The sequence below is a fragment of the Mycteria americana genome, chromosome 10, assembly GCF_035582795.1.
Source record: "Mycteria americana isolate JAX WOST 10 ecotype Jacksonville Zoo and Gardens chromosome 10, USCA_MyAme_1.0, whole genome shotgun sequence".
Lineage (NCBI taxonomy): Eukaryota > Metazoa > Chordata > Aves > Ciconiiformes > Ciconiidae > Mycteria > Mycteria americana.
In genome coordinates this window covers 22,985,359-23,005,669 of record NC_134374.1, presented here as the reverse complement: position 1 = coordinate 23,005,669, position 20,311 = coordinate 22,985,359, and the positions used below count along the sequence as shown (strand labels likewise).

Here is a 20,311-nt window from a genome sequence, read left to right as displayed (position 1 = left end):
GGGTTTTTTCCTGGTACTTGCAAGCAAAACTAAAATATTCATATAAGCTGTCAGTTCTCTAAAGCGAATTCATCCTTTCTAAAAAATAAAACTAAATATAGATTCAGTGGATAGAAAAGAAAGAATGCAAAACATAACAAATGACATTTCTGCTCCAAGGTACATCATTGTAATGGACCATATTATTCTGGACTGTGGATACAAATGATTTTTTTTTCACAGCATCCTGTAACAATTCTTGAGACACAATCGTGCACAAAACATCATTTGTAATTATAGCAGTTTGCCATTTTCATCTGCTCCATGCTTATTTCTCATTTGATTGATAATCCATGTACTTCAAACTAATGAAGGTTGTTCATGTTGCCACTTAATAAAAGTTACCAGTTTTTACAACCTAAATTTCAGGACGACATTGGCATTTTTTGTTTGAAGGGGAAAAAAAAATTTAGTTGCTTCACACTGCATTTTTTGACATATATTCCTAGGGTGCCATGGAGAAATAAAGTCAGTGGACCACATTTATTGGTATAAGGAAGAATTTAGACTGGGGATTTCATTTCAGATTAATCATTGCCCAAACTTTCAAACAGGCCTTCAAAAAATCTGTGATTCCCCAAGTAGTGTCCTGTGGAGGTTCAGAGGCGCCTTTTTTGGATCCACAATTATTTTGATTACCAGTTACTTAATTTTCTCTATTATTATGATGTCTGACATTCTGAATTTGAAAAAAAAATTTAGTTGCACGGTCTAATAATTGTCAGTTTAAACCTCATATAAAGAGACTTTTTATGGTTCTAGGCTGCATATCCTGTTTAGGTACCTTTGTCAGAAGCAATGCAGATTGATTTTAAGTCAGTATTCACTGCTAGAGAGTATAAATCTGGACTTTATACATCGTAAAAGCAAGAACATATTTTACTGTTTGAGAATGACTGAGCTGCAAAGGTTCCACAGTACCTAAACAGAGATTGGCTCTTGAAAAACATGTATTTTATTTCATTTCTTAGGAGATATGTGGCAAAATACCTTTCCAGGTAAGGTTCATGCTTCATTGATATTTCGATCCACTGCTTGTTTTTCATCGGCTACAGACTTGCATGTTTGCATAAGCCACCCAGAAATAGCTTCGTCACCAGCTTCGTCACCATGGGTTGCAGTAACCTTTGTGAAAACTTTAGAGCTCCAATGGCAGTGTGTACAGCATCAATACCTTTCAGGATTGTACAAAACTAGCTGATTAAATCTGATTTTAAATACTACTTTCAGTCTAGAACCCTGCCTTTTTAATAATCAATTAAAACATTGTTTCATTGTGTTTATTCAGCGCGTATAAAGCACTGCTTGACATGTATTAGACCTTACATAGCAGTACACAGCTGTAGCCCATCCAGCATTTTCCAAATGAGTTTGCACAAGGAATAAAAGATTGCCATCTGAGCAACACTGGAGGGAGACAAGAGCAGACAAAAGGCAGCTAAGCGCTACAAAAAAAGAAAAGACCCTGTTGAGATAGAAATTTCTGAGCAAATGCCTCAATTTCACAGGGAGCTACTGTAGCAGGCAATGTACATTGATTTTAGCACATGAAGCACATTGCATTTGGGATTCATTAAGCTTCATTTTGTGCACTATCATGAATGGGTATGTCAGCTACTCTCTCAAGTAATGCACGGTTTCAAAGCAAGGAGGTAGAATAAACCAAAGTGAAAATATAATGTGCCCCGCAAAGAGAGTAAGCCAGTTTTAAAAGGAAAATGCTTTGGTTGCTAAAAGCCGTAGGTCATAGTAGCAGTAATCAAAACCTAAACGTTTTGAAAGGATTTTATGCTTATAGAGTTTTTAATGTGACTTGCAAACACCAGTAAGTTCATGCTCCTAGCTGACCTGCTGGAAATCCACTAGAAGGACAGATGCACTAATGGAGTGCAGAGCCTTATTTCTGTCATTTGGAAGAAAATAGGCAGACAACTGTGTGATACTTTTTAGTTACTCACTTTTTTTACTGAATATGGGCAAGGTATTTTTGGTTTTGGTCACAGTTGGGTTTCAGCTTCCGTATTTGCAGCCAGAGGGTGCTTAAGATGCTGCTATTTTCTCTCCTCTCTGTTTTTCCTTGGGAGCCAGCTGCAGAGCTCGCTGGGGTGCCTCACCGCCTCTCCAGGCATCGGCTGCCAAATCTAGAAGGCACAGAAAGTGGCAGGTCCATGAAGTTGGACTTTTCAGCCACCAACCAAATGTGAGGCTGGTTTGAAATCTGTCTGTGAATGCACGAGAAGTCTGGAGTACTGGGTTTCTGTGTAATTTGTTTTGATTTGTATTTTGGTTTTAGTTGAGAAGCATGTAAGTCCAAGAGATTTATCCAAAAATCTATTTAGTAGATTTTATTTAGTAATGCAGACACCAGTGGCATTTTTTGTTTGTCTTAAAGTCTACTATAAATTCTAGTGATTTAGAGGGAAAAGGTTCATGAAGTTTCTCAAAATTTTCCTAGAGTGATTGGTTTGCAATGCCAAATCACTAAAAGAATGGGGTTGTACACACACACAGCTGTGAGGAAAAAAAAATCTTCATTGCTCGGTTCTCCAGCTTTTATGCTTTGCCTTCAGCTGATATTAGGCTGTTACTAATGAAATTAGCCTAAGCAACAGGGCTTTACTGCCAAACTTTGCTATATGCCGCGTTCTGTGGCAGAGCATAACTTGGTGCATCTTGCTGCTTCAGGTTGGTGGCACAGATGCTTGAGGTCTGGGGCAGAGAGAAGAGCGGAAAACTGCTGGGCGGTTGCTGGGAATTGTACTCCTGCACTGCACTAGTCACGGGTAGAGGAAAGCACAGGACCCTGGAATTAGCCTCTTGTGGTTTAAATACTTAATTTCACGCTTTTTTTACAAGTGATGTTTTGTCTCAGATATGTAGTGGGAGTCACTGCGAACAAGGTGGTCACCGAGGAGGTGCTGGGCCTGTACGGTCGGGGGCCTGGAGCCTGTGGCAGCACCGCTGCCCGCCTGCCCAGCAGCCAGGCAGCGCTCGGCCCATCTGAAGGGAGAATGCAGTACATTCATGTCAGATAGCTGCTGCTTTCTGCAGAAAGTTTTCCTCTTTCTTTCCTTTCCCCAGACTTTGATCTTTTAAAAGAGCTCAGGATAAGTGACAGCAGTAGACTTAACAGTTATTAGGTTGCAAAGTAGTGGATGTGGACTACTTGGTGGTTAGCTTACATTTATACTCTGATCGCAGCTGCCATTTGGGTCAGAAAGAGTTTTCCCTTTTGATAGATTGGCTGTGTGCTAGGAAAACTTGTCTTTCCCCAGAGCATCATGTAATTATTTGGTGGCAAAGAGTTGTGCTACGTTGCTATGGACATGCAGCTCTCCACACCGAGAGCTGCTGTAATGCTGCTATATATGAGTCTAATCATTCTGTCACTGAGATGTAATACCGATACACCAGGACAACATTTCTGTCAGAGGGCCTATTACTTGCCCTCTCAGTGGAAGAGTGGAGGAGGACTGGGATAAGCCAAATTCTGACCGTTGCTGAGCCCGAGAGAGGCTTGGTTGCATTAGGGTTCATTTCTGTAACCTTTAATATTTGCGGGAGATAGCGGCACAATCTGAACGGCGGCACGTAGGAGGGCTGCTGCGCGCCGCGGGCTGGCTGAGCCCGGGCTGGGAGATGGGTGCTGTTTTGTGCAGGACCCCGGCTGCTGCGGCAGGCGCCGGGCGGGCAGGCAGGCGGCAGGGGTGTGCCGCGGCCCGGTGCCTCTGCCCGTGCGGTGGGCCTGAAGGACGGGCCGTGTGCGGCGTGGAAGGTCTGAGGAGCTGGTGCAAGGCTGAAGTTTTCCGTGGAAGTCTACAACAGGGCTGTGTCAGGAATCGTACTGGTAACAGCTACAGCACAGGACTGCTGCTCACCTGTAGATTTAAAACGGTTGGAAGGTAAATTAAAAAGGGATGAAGTTCTCATGCTTCTTGATAATCAGGGTTTATAAAATCCACGTGTAATTGAACTGAATTCAAACACTAGGATAGCGTGTCCAGAGAAGGGCAACGAAGCTGGTGAAGGGTCTGGAGCAGAAGTCTTATGAGGAGCGGCTGAGGGAACCGGGGTTGTTCAGCCTGGAGAAAAGGAGGCTGAGGGGAGACCTCATCGCTCTCTACAACTGCCTGAAAGGAGGGTGTAGAGAGGTGGGGGTCGGTCTCTTCTCCCAAGTAACAAGTGATAGGACGAGAGGAAATGGCCTCAAGTTGTGCCAGGGGAGGTTTAGACTGGATATTAGGAAATTTTACTTCACTGAAAGGGTTATCAAGCATTGGAACAGGCTGCCCAGGGAAGTGGTGGAGTCACCATCTCTGGAGGTATTTAAAGGACGTTTGGATGAGGTGCTTAGGGACATGGTGTAGTGGTGGTCTTGGCAGTGTTAGGTTTACGGTTGGACTCGATGATCTTAAAGGTCTTTTCCAACCTATACGATTCTGTGATTCTGTGATATATAAGTACTTCTTTGTTGACATCTGAAGAATTCATAATTCATTCAGAAGGAAACTTTTAAGGTGATCATCTTTCTGGGTATATTTTCCTGTTAAGGCAATCATATTTCTCCTAGCGATCAGTTTTGAAAGTCATCTTATTTCTACAGTGCAAAGATCCCGCTGGTGAACATCCCCCACTTGCACACATAATTATTTCTGATTAAAAGTGCCCTGGCCTGACAGCGCCAGGGAAATTAATAGGAGAAGCTTTCTACAAGTTTTAGAAGATGAGCAAAGACATACTCCCTCTTAAAATTATTTAAGCAGGTGCTGTGGGAAGCCATTGCTTTTATAAGGCTCTTCAGATGTTTACAGCAAAACATTTTTTCCCAGTGATTGAATTTTTCGAAGTACTAAAATACCACAGAGAAATATGTTTCCCACCAGTTTTATGGCTCCCTGGATGCATTCTATACAAACCTTGTATCTGCCTGGACACAAACACTCTATTGCAAAAAGATATCTTGCCATTTTAACAAGCTATACTGCTTTGAAAGGATACACTGCATCACCAGTGGGAATGTCAGTACCTTAAGAGTAATACTTCTTTAAGGGTACTATTTTATTAAAGCAGACCTCAGTAATTTGTTCCTGACTGTTATACACCCTTATTTTATTAAAGGTATTTTACATCTGTGGAGGAGATTACTACCACTCCTATTTTCTCCACTGCTTGGCTTTAATGGATGGTGTGGAATATAATATTTATTAAGCCTAAGCAGGGGAGGACATAATAGCAGAATTGTCCTTTATAACCTATTTTACACAGTTGTAAAATAAACCTTAATAAAGCAGGAATAATTATCCAGGAATATCCAAGAAACGGAGTACTCTGCCTGCTTCAAATATTTGGAGGACTTAACTGCTGGTTATACATGTACTTTAAGAAATTGAACTCAACAGTAATATTGTTGATACTAGTTTGGTACTGTTTTAAAATATATTAAGAGATTAATTATCTTGTGTGTAATAATTACTATGTTAGCATAAATCATATAATGCATAACTATTTATAATATCTAGATAGTATTAACTGGGTATAATCTTACAGAAGACAAACCCATTACAAAAATATTTATACTTACTAACTTTGAGGTTTAGAGTTCCTTTACCTTATTCTGATGGCACCCAGTGCCCCGCAGCTGGCTCCATGGCTACCAATCAGCTCTGCTGGTGATCAGCAAGCTTTGACGTCAGGGAATAACATCATTCCTTATTGCTCAATTCTGTATGCCTTTAGATTTGCTTATGGCTGGAGAGGACTTAGGTTTACTGCCTGGACCCCAGAAGGCAACGAGCGTCTTGATTCCAGCCGGGTTTCACCTGAGATTAGGAACAGAGACTTTGCGCCTAGCGTGTGCACAGTTGACATTTGAATAGTTCCCTGGACCAGGAAGACAACTTCAAAAAAGCCTTTCCTGGTGGCACGTTTGCAGCTTTAGCAGGCAGGTGGAGTTTTTCAGGTGTAAAATGGGAACACAAGCGTATGTGCCATAGTGGTGAAAATTTGGTCCCACTGATCACAGCTATCTGGCAGCATTTATATAGTTATCGGAGTTTTGTGAATAGGAAAAAATGGAATCTTTCTAACGAGATCTGTTTCAAGTTATTGGTTATACTACCAAATACTGCAATAAAGGGAGTAGATGATGAAAATTATTGAAAAGCACATTGTATATTTTTATTACAATGAGTAGGACATGAAAGAGATTGCCTAACTGTAGAGGCACAGAAGGCCTTTTTCTGGGTACACGGTGTTGCTTGTCAGTTCTTGAGTTCTTGAGTACTGCGTTTACAGACGTACATGGTGTCGGCAGAGCGTTGCCCACGACAGTGCGCCTCACCCTTCAGGCAGACCTGTGTAGGTGACTTTTGCAGGCAGCTGCCAGCTTCTCCTGCCCGTTCTGCAGGTTACGCCGACTGGGAGCTACCTCCTGTCCCGAAGCCGTGTAGCTGCAGTTAGCATGGCGCTGGGATTGAGTTATTACCCTTCTCCCTCCCCCTCCTTCCCAGCTCCCCCATGCACGGCTGTTGGATACACGCTAAAGCACGGTTTATTAATCTGAGCGTGATGCCTCACTAATCGCAGTTGTGTTGGGCCAGGAGCTGGCTTGCACGTGCTGCCTGAGGACGTGGCAGAGCAGGCGCGATTCTGCCTGCGAGGGGACCTCGCCGTCTGCCTGGGGGCACTGCTATTCTCCAGCCAGCTCTGGCTGCCTGTGCTGGTAGCCTGACAGTTCAGTTACCGGGCATTTCTTCAGCTTGAACACCATCAACCTGTTCCTATTTATCTTCATCACACCCGGCCCGTGTTTCTTCACCTTTCTTATGCAATAATTTTACTATTTATTGTACTGCTTCTTGGATAGCTTTTTCAGTTTCTTGTATGATTTCTCTTCTTGGTGGCAGTCACCGGAATCTGTCTCTAAGGAAAAAGGAGAGATTTTGTATTAAGGACCTAATGCAGCTTTGCAAGAAACCGATTCCTGATCAGATATTCCAGAAGGACTGGGAAAGCAATTCCTATCTTCCCCCTTCCTTCCTGATTTCTTCCTCCTGTTGTCCTATTTATATTTTTTTTCATAAATGAATATTGTGGAAATGATTTGGACTAAAGTTATTACATTAATTATCCAAACTGACATTTTTGCAGTGTGTGAAAGGACAGGGTGGTATGTAAAATAGATGCACTAAGAACACCTACAGTATGACAACAAGTACCAGGGTAATTGCTGAAAATGAAGTCTTTTCTGCTATCCCTTCCCTTCAACATCTGTTGTTCCATATGGAGTCATAAATATTTGCAATAAAATAGTTGAAGAAATAATCTCAACATTAATAGGGAAAAGCTGAATCCGCCAAGAAAATTGAAGAATCTTTTTTTTTTTCTTGGCAAGTTCCTCCTACCCATCCTCATCTGACAGTTTAAAATCTCAGTAGAAGAACAGTCAGACTACAGTGATGCTTAAAAATCACCACAAAAAAAAAAACCTTTGTGAATGTTAATAGGAGAGTTAGCTGAGAAAAAATTTATAACCTCTTGATGATGGCCACGAGGAGGATTTTGTTTATTTTGTTTCATTTTCCTCCTTTCTTGCACGCCACAGTAATTTTATTACTAGCCTTTTATTGAATAGTTCACATTTCCACTTTTCTCTATTGTCAGTAGAAATCATGCTTCTTGTCGGTGTGAGGAATGACAGGGTACTATTACTAGCTGAAAGTAACTAGTTACTTTAAATTGCCATATGGAAAATGCAGATCAATAGTACTTAAGCTTCTACATAGATTAAGAAGCAACTTAAAGCACAGAACAACTTTAAATGTTTTGGAATCCACATTACGAAAACCTGCCTGAGGAGCAGCTCATAGGAGAAAGCAAGTATAATAATAACACAGACAAACTATAAATTGTAAATAATTGTTGTGAATATAAAATATAGCATTTTTGAAGGCTTTTTATATATTTATTAGTAGCCTTAATGGTACTTATGGTTCTCCTTAATGAACGGAATTTAATCAGGTGACATCAGTTGCATTTGTTTTTCTTGATCTGTACGTATTGCACTTTAGACTGAAGTTACTTGCAATGAAACACTTCAGTTCTGATCTCTGGCTAGTTATTTACTGCACTTCTCAATTTCATTTTTTATTATTGCAAACCTAGTATCTCATCTAACTCAGGTTCTTTTTTTTACAGTTTGAATTAATAAGATATTTTCAGGTGTTTTTACTGTCAGTGCCATGTGAACATCAGAGGATATTGTAAATATGTTGAAGTTATAAATAGGTATAATTTTCTGTGGTATTAATGAGAGTACATTGATGAAAATGTCAAAGCTGTATCTTGATAAAGCACCTCTTGATAAAGTGCACAGGTAAAGACAATTTGTAAGCTGTAATTTCAGCCTTTTCTAGTGAAGTTTTAATTTCTCTGCTTTCTGCCTTCTCCTGTTCAAACACTAAGTTCCTGCTTTATGACGTCCTTCAGGAAAACACACCCTCGTCATTCCTCAGAACGGGTCTATGGAAAGGTGGTGAACGCGTTGCTTGCGCAGTTTGCTTTCTCTTTTTTTTTTTACTACTCCAAATACTCAGTTTTTCCTAAGCCAGCACATTGCTCTAAATGTAACAGACATGCTCTACTTTTTGCCCCTGTTGAAAACAATGAAAAGGTTTTATTAAACACTTTTTTAGGACAAAAGCGATTGATTTCAGAGTGCGTAGGTGAGAACCAGCTTAGACGCGAATACTGTGAGGCGGAGCATAGTTGATGTTACTGGTTTCGGTAGTTTCCAAAAGCTTTTAAGGCAGCCTAGAAATGTATATATAATGATTAGATACTATTTTTAAAGTGAAGTTTTTTTATGGCAAAGCTCAGTAGTGAAAAATGCTTGTGTGCTATCAAGTGGTATCAATCATTTGAAAATGAAATAAAGTCTGATTTAAAGCTACTGCACTGGATTAATCAGCTACTCCCCAATTGCATTCATTGACCCTGTTCATTCAGGGACTGTAATTAAGAAAAACAGCAGTGACTTTAAATTTGGCACCTGAATCACAAGGTTAAAGCAGTAAATTTCTAAGTCTGATTGGTGCCAGGTTAGGAGGAGGTATCTCTTTTCTCACTGACAAACAGGAGTGCTCAGCTCCGGGCAGAGCAGCAATGAGTGAGGGAGAAAAAGGCAGACAGAGGTTTATGGAGGGTTTTCAGAGTTATTAAGACACTGAAGACAGATAACCCTGTCCTTGCAGGCTTACAGATACAAAATATTTGAAATAAACAATGCTTCAGATTACAGGTTTTTCGTACTTACCTTATTGTAAAAGAAAAAAAATTCTACTAGTTTCTAGTTAAGCAACACAGAAGTTGCCAAGGTTTAAAATTAAAATGAGAAGTCTCACTTTTTTGGAAAACTGCTTTTTGCAGTCAAAAATTAGACTTTGGGCCCTAATTCTGTCAAAATGCCCATGTTCGGACACCGCTGCCTATCACCGTTGTTGTGAAGTAGGTACACAACTAGAAGTCAAGGGACCTCTTGCCACTATAAAAATATATTGGTTTGGGTGATTTTGTAAGATCTTCGGGCAAATAATGCGATTTCAAATAAAAACGTAGCATCTTATTTTCAGAGATGAGTAGCATGTACAACTCAGCTGGTGTTGCAGATCCTCTCTTTTATTTTATGAAAGGTCAAAAAGGTCCATTAGAGTGTCTAGGCTGTTCTTTTGTAACTATGGGCCATTGAATGTAATCCCCATCACTCAGATATGAAGCTCAAAGAATTATAATTGCGATAAACCATTTTAGTCCTTAGGTTTCTAAATTGTATGCCACAGGCAGGAAAAAGGAGTGACCCAGCTGCCATCGATGTTCAAAACCATCTTATTAACGCTGGCTGAAGGCTTTCTGAGATCAAATGTCTTGGTTAGTAACTAACAGATTAATAACTATAAATTTTGTATAAATTGTTACTCTCTTCTCCATATGCCACGTATTTATTTTATGCATGAGTTATATTCTATAAGCTATTTGAGGTGAGGTTTACATGTAATGCTTATACAGCTCCAGACAGATAAAGTTTTGAAGTGTATGTGAAGAAATAACTTGGTGGTCAACCTAGTGTTAGGCAATATGTAAATTGTAGCTTTAGTATTTCTGCCGTGTTTTGAGCGGGATATGACATGTCACGTGTATCAGGTACATGAATGATGGGTTTAAAAACATGCCTTCTGAAACAATATAAACCAGCTGGCAAATAAAAATTGCCTGTTGGTTTGGGCCATGCGCTGTCACGCAGGGAGCAATTCGCGTTACTCGTGTTCCCAGTGCTGCGTTTAGTCCGTAGGTTGATGCTTCATTTTCCAATCTCTATTTCTGCAACTTAGGCAGAAGACAGAAGATGAAATACTTTAGTATATTGAATTAAGAACAAGAAACTTTCTAGCAGATTTCCCTGTGCTTTCCCGGGATAATATTCCATTCACTGTTAGTGTTTACTGTGTATTTCTTTCTCTGCAGTATAATTCTTGCTTTTGTCTATTCATCTGGATGTCAGCTAGAAATTAAAATAAAAAGACTGCACTCTAAATGGATTCCTGAATGCTATTATAAAAGCATGGCAGGTTTAACAAACAAGCTCAATAAAAGTAGTTCCCACTTCGCTTCAATAAATAGAAAGGTTGTTTGTGTCCTTGGTTAGATTGTAGTTGTCCTAGCTTTATTTCTTGCTTATTCTGTTGTACTATATGTGTGAGTGCAGCTTTTAGCATTTATATTTTTAGTGTTCTTTAAAATCAAAATGCTTAAATCAACATCTTTTTTTCTATTAGAGATATGCATTTGGTACAATCCACAAAAAATGCTTCCAGCACGTGCTGTTTTTAATTGCTTTACCAATTATGATTTCTCCAGTCTAGCTAATAAATTTCTGCCTAACTGTGCACTTACTCAGAATATGGACAAGATGTATACACCATTCAGATGTGAAGACCTATTACAAGATTGAAATAGATTTCTAATGCATTTATCATTCATCTTTGCAGAGTGTGATTTCAATCAGAAAAAAAAATGATGAATGGTTTGACAGTTTCCACCCATATACGCTAAAACATAATATGCTTCTTCTAGTTTTCAGCTATTACGGACTTTAACATGCAATGTGACCTTGGTCTGCAAAGCATGTTTGGTTAGCACAAAAACTTAATCATAAGAAGTCATAAGTAGAATCCTTCTTCTTTACTGCCCTTTTTCTGGGACCTGGAAATTTATTGCTTCTGGGACAGGTAGGATATGAACAATGGGCCAAATAGAGTCCAGGGTTATCTCATCTGTGTGAAAACTGCTGCTGAAAATCGATGTGACCTCTGCTACACTGTCATCCCAATTCCCACCCTCTGTGTCCTATTTGTCTTTTGGTAGAAGCTTAGATCTGTGCGCTGTCTCTATGTGTCTCTCTTGGGCCAGATTATCAAAATGAATCATTGCCTGCATACCTCTTATATTTCTATTTATTTTCCTGGTGTTGACTAGGTCTGATGAAATATGATGCTTTTTGCATTTGATCCTCACTGCAGCAAGCAGCACCTAATTTAGCTGTGTCTATCTCTTTAAAGAAGAGTAATACTATTTTGAAACTTCAATCTGCTGTACAGTAACATTACAAACCATAGACCATGCAACCTGTCTTCACAGTCAATAGTAATTTTCCTTTTGGCCAATTTAATGTTATTACTTTCCTCTCCAAATAGTAGAGATTTCTAAGCAGCTATGGTTTTGTTATGCGTACTTCATGTATTACTTTCTTTTTCAAATGCCACGTCTGTTTAGTCTTTTGTGACTCCATGGCTTCGATATTATTTCTGGATGTCATCATACGCAACAACTAATCGCTTTATTTCAAAAACCCTGCCACTGATACAAGAGATTTAAATATAAGAAATGGTGTAACTGAATCAGCATGAACTCCGTGGTCTGAGTATGTTAACCAGAGTCGTTTTTTATTTTAAATGGATCATTTAAATTACATGAACACAGCTCTGCAATGATAGCTATGAAGAGGTGTAGAGGTTACTGGCTTTTGTTGTTATTAGTCCTGAAGAATCATTATAAAGATGTTCCATTTAATGAACTCACACAGTGAAAACAAAATACTCCCTCAACAGAGATTTCAGAGAATAGTTGAAAACTGCTAATGCTCCTGGTTCGTTGTCAGTAGGTGTGTTTTAGAAACACAGCAAAACGTGCCTGCTGCTCAGTAGATCCAGGAGTTTGGAGCATGCAGGTCATAGTACTGCTGTAGAGACGCCGTGGCTTAGCTCGTTGTTGTCAGATTCTTTCTGAGGTTTTGGCTCATTTTTTTATTAATAAGAGAGGTGGGAGAAGGAGGCCTTTTGAATATGGCATGGTCTAATTGTAAATCGTGGCTTTAATATGACGAAGACACTTAACAAATGAAACTATCAGGACTGGCTGTGCAGGTGCCCTTAGAAAACACGTGCATCATGAACTTACGGTCACTACATTAGTTGCAAGCTTTACTAAAAAGCAACTGCTGAGAAGATACTGTTCATGATTTCTGCAAGTGCAGGAACATAATATATATAGACTGGTTTTCCGTGGAATGTTACACAGAAATACTTTTTTAACATTTCAGAGTAAAAGAAATGTACAGAGTTTGGCTCTGAAGACTGCTAGCAGATTTTAATTTTGTGGTTTTCAGCAATTAACCTGATGTTTCAAATGAATACATGGGGAAGAAGTACTCATAGGGATCTGAGAGAAGGAGATACATTTACTGTCCTAAAATAAGTTTAAATTATCCTACTCAAAAATGTGAGTTCATTGGTGATAGTACTGATTAATCACAAAACTGAAAGGATTTTTGAAAAATAATTACTGATGGTGTTTCTTTGCGGCTACACATTTCTACTGTCTGTGCACAGCTTGATCTATAACAGCATGATCTATTTGAAACAGCGAGCGAGGGGGAAGCTACCAGGTCCCCATTCTACAGTCTGTAAGAGACGCATCAATCTAGTTCTGCGCAGTACATCGCAGGAGCGAGGCCCTGTGCCGCCGCGCCCTCTCCGCCCGGCCGCTCCTGTGCCCCCCACCACCCAGCTCGCTCTGTACCTCCGGTAGAGATCACTCGGCAAAGCATTTTTGGCTGCTGCCTGTGACTAGAAAGGCTGACAGTAGCAAGGTACTTGTTAAGCAAACCTGTGCTGACACTTTACTGACAACTGGAGTTGGTGCTAGCTAAGCAGGAGGGGATGACTCAGTGGAGATTATTTACTGCTGAGTATGGGAAGGACAACGTTAAAGGAGTAAAGAGATGTGATGCATTTCTTGATTAGAATTTTGTCAAGGTTATAGCAACAAAAATGCACATCACAGAATGGCAAACATGATAGAATGAAGAAAGGTCATTCAGGTTTAATGAATTGTGTAATACTGTTATAATTCTGTAGAATTTGAGATATAATAGTCCATACTCTCTTACAGCTTCAGTATATTTATTATTGTTCTGTACTATTTTGCAAAATTACCCTAGCAACAATCACAGCTGCCCAAAGACTGAAACTATGTCAGTTTTACTAATGCGCTTGTATTTTGACTTCCAGGTAAACAGAATGCTAGTTTCTAGAAATTACATTTACCTATATTTCCAATGCTTTCTGATGTTGCTTTTAAACCTATCTTTACAGAAGAGGTCCAAATTGCCATTCCAATAATGAAACCAACCTTAGATAAAGTCCAACTGGCTGGACAGGCCTTGCCTCCTGGATTTCCGGCGCCATTTCTTTTTGCTGATGGTCTTTCATCAGTAGAAACACTATTAACCAACATTCAGGTAAATTATTCTCTATAGGGTCAGGCTATGTCATAATAGATAAAATGTGTTTCTTTTTCAATCTCTTTAAAAAGTTTCAGAAACTATTTTGTATCTGCAATGCTAATTTCTTTTATTTAAAGTAATGCTTAGGTTTCCACTATCTGACATTATCGATCGTGAAAGGGTTTCATACATTGTCTATTTGACTTAATAGTTGGCAATAATGGTCATATTAAAATTCACCAGTCTCATTATTCCTCCTTTGCTTCTCCCTGCAGTTGACCGAGGTCAGCAATGATATGGCACTCCATTTGTAATAATCCACATCAGTAGGATGAATTAGCAAAAACTATACTGAATGATTCCATGCCACAAAATTGCTCATATATAACATTTAGCTACTTCAGATGCCCAGTTGCATTCCAGGTCTATGGGTTCCCACCTTTAATTTTTCTGTTTTCCTAGAGGGTGTAAAAGAAACAAATGGATGAATTCTGTCACTGCCGAAACAACCTGGTATTTTCAGATCTTACATTTGTGTGTGTTTTAGGGCCTACTGAAAGTGGCTGTGGACAACGCGAGAGTCCAGGAAAAGCAGATACAGCAGGAAAAGAAAGAGTTAAAGATGGAGCTTTGTAGAGAGAGAGAACTAAGAGAGAGCTTGGAAAGGCAACTCACAGCTGAGCTGCAAAGCAGAGGTGAGTGAATGAAAAATGGAGTTTAGATATCTATTAAATGTATAACCCTTTGGCATTTCCAGCTGGAGCTATTGAGGACTCGGAGTTAACTGACATTCATACTTCAGTGTAATGCAGCAGTGGACTAGCACTGGTAATGAAAGATTTAAATTTAATAAAAGCAGAATGAAGCACACTTTTCTGTAAGCAGACAGAACAGTGACTGAAGGATTATTTCCTGGAGGGCAGCTAGCTGCAGAGAGTTGTGGCTGGTCCTGTGGAGGAAAGCTGATTCAGTTTCATGGCTTTCACATGCATTATTACCACTCCGCCTGTGTATTCCCAGCCTGATTTCTTCATTTGACAGCTTTAATTTCTTTTGTTTTCTGCTATTATCCTGCAAGCATTGAGGATCAGTCTTACTATGAGAAAGAGAGTATGTCTGTAATTTGGGTATTTAGTTGATTTTTTTCATTACCTTCCTACTTATCTAGCCCACATTTCTGTAGTTTAGATGCTAGTCAGCTAGTTTTTCTTGTAGGTAACTTCAGTGCAACAAAACAGGCAGAGCTACGAGAAGTTGTCTACCCAAGTGCAAGATCTGAAGCAAATAACCCTAGATAATTTTTTTCCATCAGGAGAGTGAGATACAATAGCACTCCCCATATGGGGCCTTCTAAGACAAAACCATGACTGTTCAGAAGCTTTTGATAATAATAGGCAATTAAATTGGTAAATCTGAATTTTTCGCTGTGATATTGCAAAGAAGGCAGTATTCTTTTTAAAATTCAAACTTGCATCTAAACGAGAGGAATAGTACTTTATGTGCCAAAAGCTACTTCTAGATTACATCCATGAAATCAGAAAGATAAAACTAGATAAGACCAAAAATGTAGGTGCCAAGTACTATCTTCCTGTGCGTTTTGAATTGAAATTAGTGTGTGGAACAGAGCTGTCTGCAGCGCCAAGCCTCAGTAAGAGGCACCAAAGAAGGGCACTTCTAAGTCGAGTTGTGAAGGGTCAGTAAATACTATTGAAGTTGTTAAATTGCAGTGGGCGTTCAGAAACGTTGCATCACCCCAGTCTGAGTGTGGATGAGGCTGCTGTAGTTCTATAAAATAAAACTTATCTCCGTGTAGGCAGACAGCACACTAGGCACCTCCTGAGTCACATTTAAGTCAACAAAAACCTTAAGCCGTTCGCAGACCTTGTTGGCTTCTGGCTCAAAAGAGAATTTCACCAATAATCGATATCCTCAGAAGTGTTTGTCTTTCAGGTCATCGCCACATGCACATCTTTATTATTATAGAAAGTCAGAGAGAGGCTTTTTCACACGGGTTGCTTAGTTTTGCAAAGTTACGTACTACAGATTACATTTTGACATTCATAATTTATTAAGTCTCTCGAAGATTTCCCATGTAATTGTATCCTTTTTTTTTTTTTTACCCCTGACTGGAGCATTCACAAATCCAGAAGGATCTGTAAGAGTCAATAAGAATTCAGTTGAACAAGTGGTCGCAAAATGTTATGCAAATACTGTGGATTTTCCCAGAATTTTTCCAAATTTTTTAGTAAATTTTCTAACAATATTTTGTGATTTGAAATTCACAGGTATCTAATATACAGGAGAAGCAAATAAATAAAAGGGATTGGAAAATACTGCTTGTATAAATTCTACTTTCATTTTAACAATACTTGTGAGCCGTATTTGCCTGAGAGTACACACTAGCAAACTTGACTCTAAAATAGATGGCAATTTTCAAAGGGCATTTATGTTTAAACTCAAATTCTTTTTAGTCTGTTAGTTTTATCTACCTTTTCTGGTGCCATCGCTTCTCCATTTGTTTGATTCCGTAATGAACCCATGGGATTAAGTACTGCTCTGTGGAATTTGTCTCCATACGTAAACTGAAGCAGCAGCAGCACAATGCAAAAGCATTCTTCGATCCTCTGCACAGGCTGCGATGGGTTGTAGAAATGTAGTGCTTTCGTATGAGCTGGGGTATGCTATGGAAGAGGTCTTTGACCCCTTCCAGAGCTTGCTAGAAACGTTCTCCTGCTGGTTCTGAGAAAGTACGTGGGCATCAGCTTCCAGTGCAACCAATCTTCCTCATGCCAATCAGACGTGCCAGCTGATCACAGATTTCCTGCAACAAAAGCTGTGCCCAGGAGGAGAGTATTCTCTGGCTGCAGGGTACACTCAGCAGAAGTGTGGTGATGAGACTGTAGAGATCCTACCAAGCAGTATAGACCAGGGAAGGGAGGTGCAGGTCATACAAAGAAGAGACGCAAGAGCGTGTTCTTGCAGCACCGGTGAAAAAGCAAGTGTAAGAGCCCATTAAAGATAGTTTAATAAGGATAATAAGGACAGTCTGTTAGCCAGCGAGAGCACAGGAAGGGTTGTTGTTGGCAGAGGCAGATATGTTAGATGTAGTTCTGGCCCAAGTAATGGTAACCTGGTGCTGGTGAAAAATAAGGTTAAATATGGGATTAAGATTCAGGCTTTGAAAAGGAAAAGGCTTAAAAGGTGCATTTTATTGCTTGAATTTATAGAGGTGAGGGAATACAATCATAGCCAATGTCAGCAGTTCCCAATGAAGATATTGATCATCTGGCTACAATTAATACTATATAATTCTCTAGTTATAGTTTTAACTTTATTTATAGTTGGGTTTAAGACTCAGATTAGTCAGGAATACTTCTGTTTTCTGCCGGATCTTAACATGGCTGTACCAATGGCCTGTGGATGATCTTTGTCAAGGCACTGTTTCTGCTTTCCATCTGTAAAAACGAGAAGATGAGATGACTGTAAAGTGCATTGAGATCTAATGCAAGCTGTACAGGAGCACTGTACTATTGCATTGGTACCTGTCTTAAGTCCAAACAGCCAGCTACTATATAGCATTTTATTAGACGTTAGAAGGAGAAATTGCTAATGAAGAGAATATACTTGATTTACTTACCAGTGTTATAAGCTTGTTTTCAACCTGCTTTCTACCTGGGAAGTTCCCTTTTAATTTCTCTCTGAGAGTCTCAGCATACACCCAATGCTTTTTTGTTTCTCTCCTTTCTTTGGCTTTCCCTCTTTTTTCTCCCACTAGTGATGAAGTGTGAAGGTACTCATGCTACTCAGTACATACCCCTTCTCTACGCATTTGATCTTTCATTTCAGTATATACCCACTTAACCCAGCTTCTCAGTAGCCTTACACCTGGCTGCTATCTTGGGCAGTGGTTCTTGTTATTTCAGTTATTCTGCTTCAAAATTCACCCAACTGCTGCTCCGTTTTTACCAAAAAAATTACCACCTAATTCTGTGGGGTTTCACTCTCTACACCATGGCTACTGACAGATTTCAGATTCTCCAACACTGCACACAGGGGGTTCGCCTGCAGAAATAAATTTTGTTTCCTTTTAATGTTAGAAAACATAACTAAAGCTGAATCTCTGACACATTCAGAAGACTTCTCCATCCATGAGGAGTGGTCAGGGGAGACATAACCGGTGTGTTTGGATCATCTTTCTAGATAAAACTACTGGAGGAGGAGGGTGCAATATAATTCTCAGCATTAAAGGAAAAGGTTAGAATGAAGGGTGAGAGATTTTTTTAATTTTGAGGATGTACATTGCTGCTGTTGCTAGAAATTAGTTTAAGCCAATGATCTGCTCAACCAAACTCTGTAGAACTGTAGCTGGAATTTAGTCCAAACTGGTGAAGTCTGTAACGTGAACCACCGCCTGGCTCCGAGACTCTTACCTTCTGGTCAGGAGACTTATATCCATGGGACTGTTCCAGAGTGAGAATAAGATTTAAGATCTTTAACAAGATCTGAAGCCCTTTCAGATTGTTCATTGTTTCACTACAGGATATGGCTTGGGGTTTTTTTGTTTTTATATCAGATTCATGCCAGATTTATTTTTTTTTTCCAAGCTAGAACTAGGCCCTTGAACATTGAACATAAACTCATTCACTGTCTCCATTACATATTAATTGTGCTTTAACAGCCATTCTTACAATATATTTACATTGCAGCAACAATTCAGAAACGCTTGAAGAAAGAAAAAAAGGCAAAGAGAAAATTGCAGGAAGCGTTGGAATTTGAATCAAAGAGAAGAGAACAAGTGGAACAGGCGCTTAAACAGGCCACATCAGGTGACGGTCTCAGGATGTTAAATGGTAATGTCTTAGTTGGCCTTTCACAGTTAGCTTAAAATTATGTTTAATTGAGTGGGAAAAAAAAAAAGTATGATGCATAAAGCAAATTCCAGAATAAAAGACCACAGTCCTTTCCTGAAATAATTAAAAATCTATTTCAGGCCATGTGCTCTGGGTCACGAATTAAAAAAAATAAGTAAGTCTGCAACTAGAGAAACAGACAGAGCAGTTTACACAGACATGACAAGAAATGCTGAATATATTACCAGAGAAATCTGTTACAGTGCCAGCTAAGACAATGTGAAATTTGGTTCCTATAAGGTTCTCTGAACTCTTCTCTCCCAGCAGATTCATTTTTAGAACTGCTGAGCTTCATTTGAAAAGCCGTTTGGCTGAAGTTTGCTCAGTTTCAGGACATATTAAGTTTGTTAAATATGTATCAGCTTTCAGAGCTGACTAGGTTTTGAATACCTCCCAAATATTCTTGTGAAACAAAAGCAAATCAGTTAATCTCCTAAACAGGGTGATTATGTTTTGGGTAGTGGGAGGATTTGCCTCTTCTGCTCAGTGTGGTTCTGACCAAAGTTTAGAGCTTTGGTTTGAATCTGTAAGACTGAACCTAGTTGAGTTTTAATTAATTTCAGGTTCTGTAGCTAAGGTTTAATCTGTGCATCCCTACCCCGAAGTCTCTGCAGAGGCTCATGAATCAGAGTTCCATTCAGTCTCTGTGCGTTTGTATGTCATGTAGTCTTTACATGAACTGTGTGCTGCCTGCTTTGGGCAACTGAGCCACAATAACATAAGCAGACTGCAAAAACTGCCTGAACTGCTGAGTAAAAATAATGAGTTTAGCTTGTCTTGAGTTCTCAGTTGTGAGGGCTACCCAAACTGTTTTTTAAAGTTAGGGCAAGCCTGTCTACGTGAACTGCCATTGCAACACTCTGCAATGGACTGCGAGTTGTGATTTATCTAGAGCACTGAAGAGATATAAACTCTTTAAGCAGGAGAGCAACATCTTTCAGAGGCATTCTCATCTGCTGGGTTTTATAGGCCAGCATATCACTGTAACCAGGAACTGGCTGGCTTTTCTGATGTGCTGGCAGTGAATGGTGGCGATTCAGGCATGGATATACAGCTTGCAGTTGCACCGTGATAAGGGACAATGACCCAAGGGAGAGTGGGTGGACAGAGCCAGCAGAAACCTGTTCCACCGCCTCCACTGGATCAGAAAAATGCCCAGCTCAGATCCCACAGACATAGCCAGCACCTTGCGATGAATGTCAGAAAAAACCTAACATCCTGATGTTCTGTAAGGTCACTCACCCAGATTCTGCCATTGCTGGTAAGCACCTGCCGCTCGCACTACAGTTAGGAGTACTCAGCAGTTCTGGAAGCCACAAATTAAAGGGTACCAACATGCCAGCAATGTGATTAACAGATCTTTACATCTGCTGTTGTGGGCCTGGCTGCTAACGTTTTGATTTGCAGGCACACTCAGGTAGTCATGTATATGTTAGTGCCTGCAAGAAGCTGATATTTACATGCTAATCTGATTGCACATGCAAATCAGGTAGCTCATTAGCATCTTAATCCACAATTTAATTGC

At 39.7% G+C, this 20,311-nt stretch overlaps 1 protein-coding gene across 3 annotated transcripts in view; it reads left to right on the top strand.

Moving 5' to 3' along the window:
* Positions 1-20,311, top strand: part of DACH2 (dachshund family transcription factor 2) — a 315,443-nt gene that overhangs the window by 282,869 nt on the left and 12,263 nt on the right. For 2 of the 3 annotated variants that reach the window (XM_075513256.1, XM_075513258.1), the window contains 3 exons: positions 13,746-13,891; positions 14,424-14,571; positions 18,583-18,726. In XM_075513256.1, coding sequence (XP_075369371.1) covers positions 13,746-13,891; positions 14,424-14,571; positions 18,583-18,726 — 438 coding nt within the window. The remainder of the gene's footprint in view (positions 1-13,745; positions 13,892-14,423; positions 14,572-18,582; positions 18,727-20,311) is intronic. The other variant, XM_075513257.1, reaches the window with a different exon arrangement.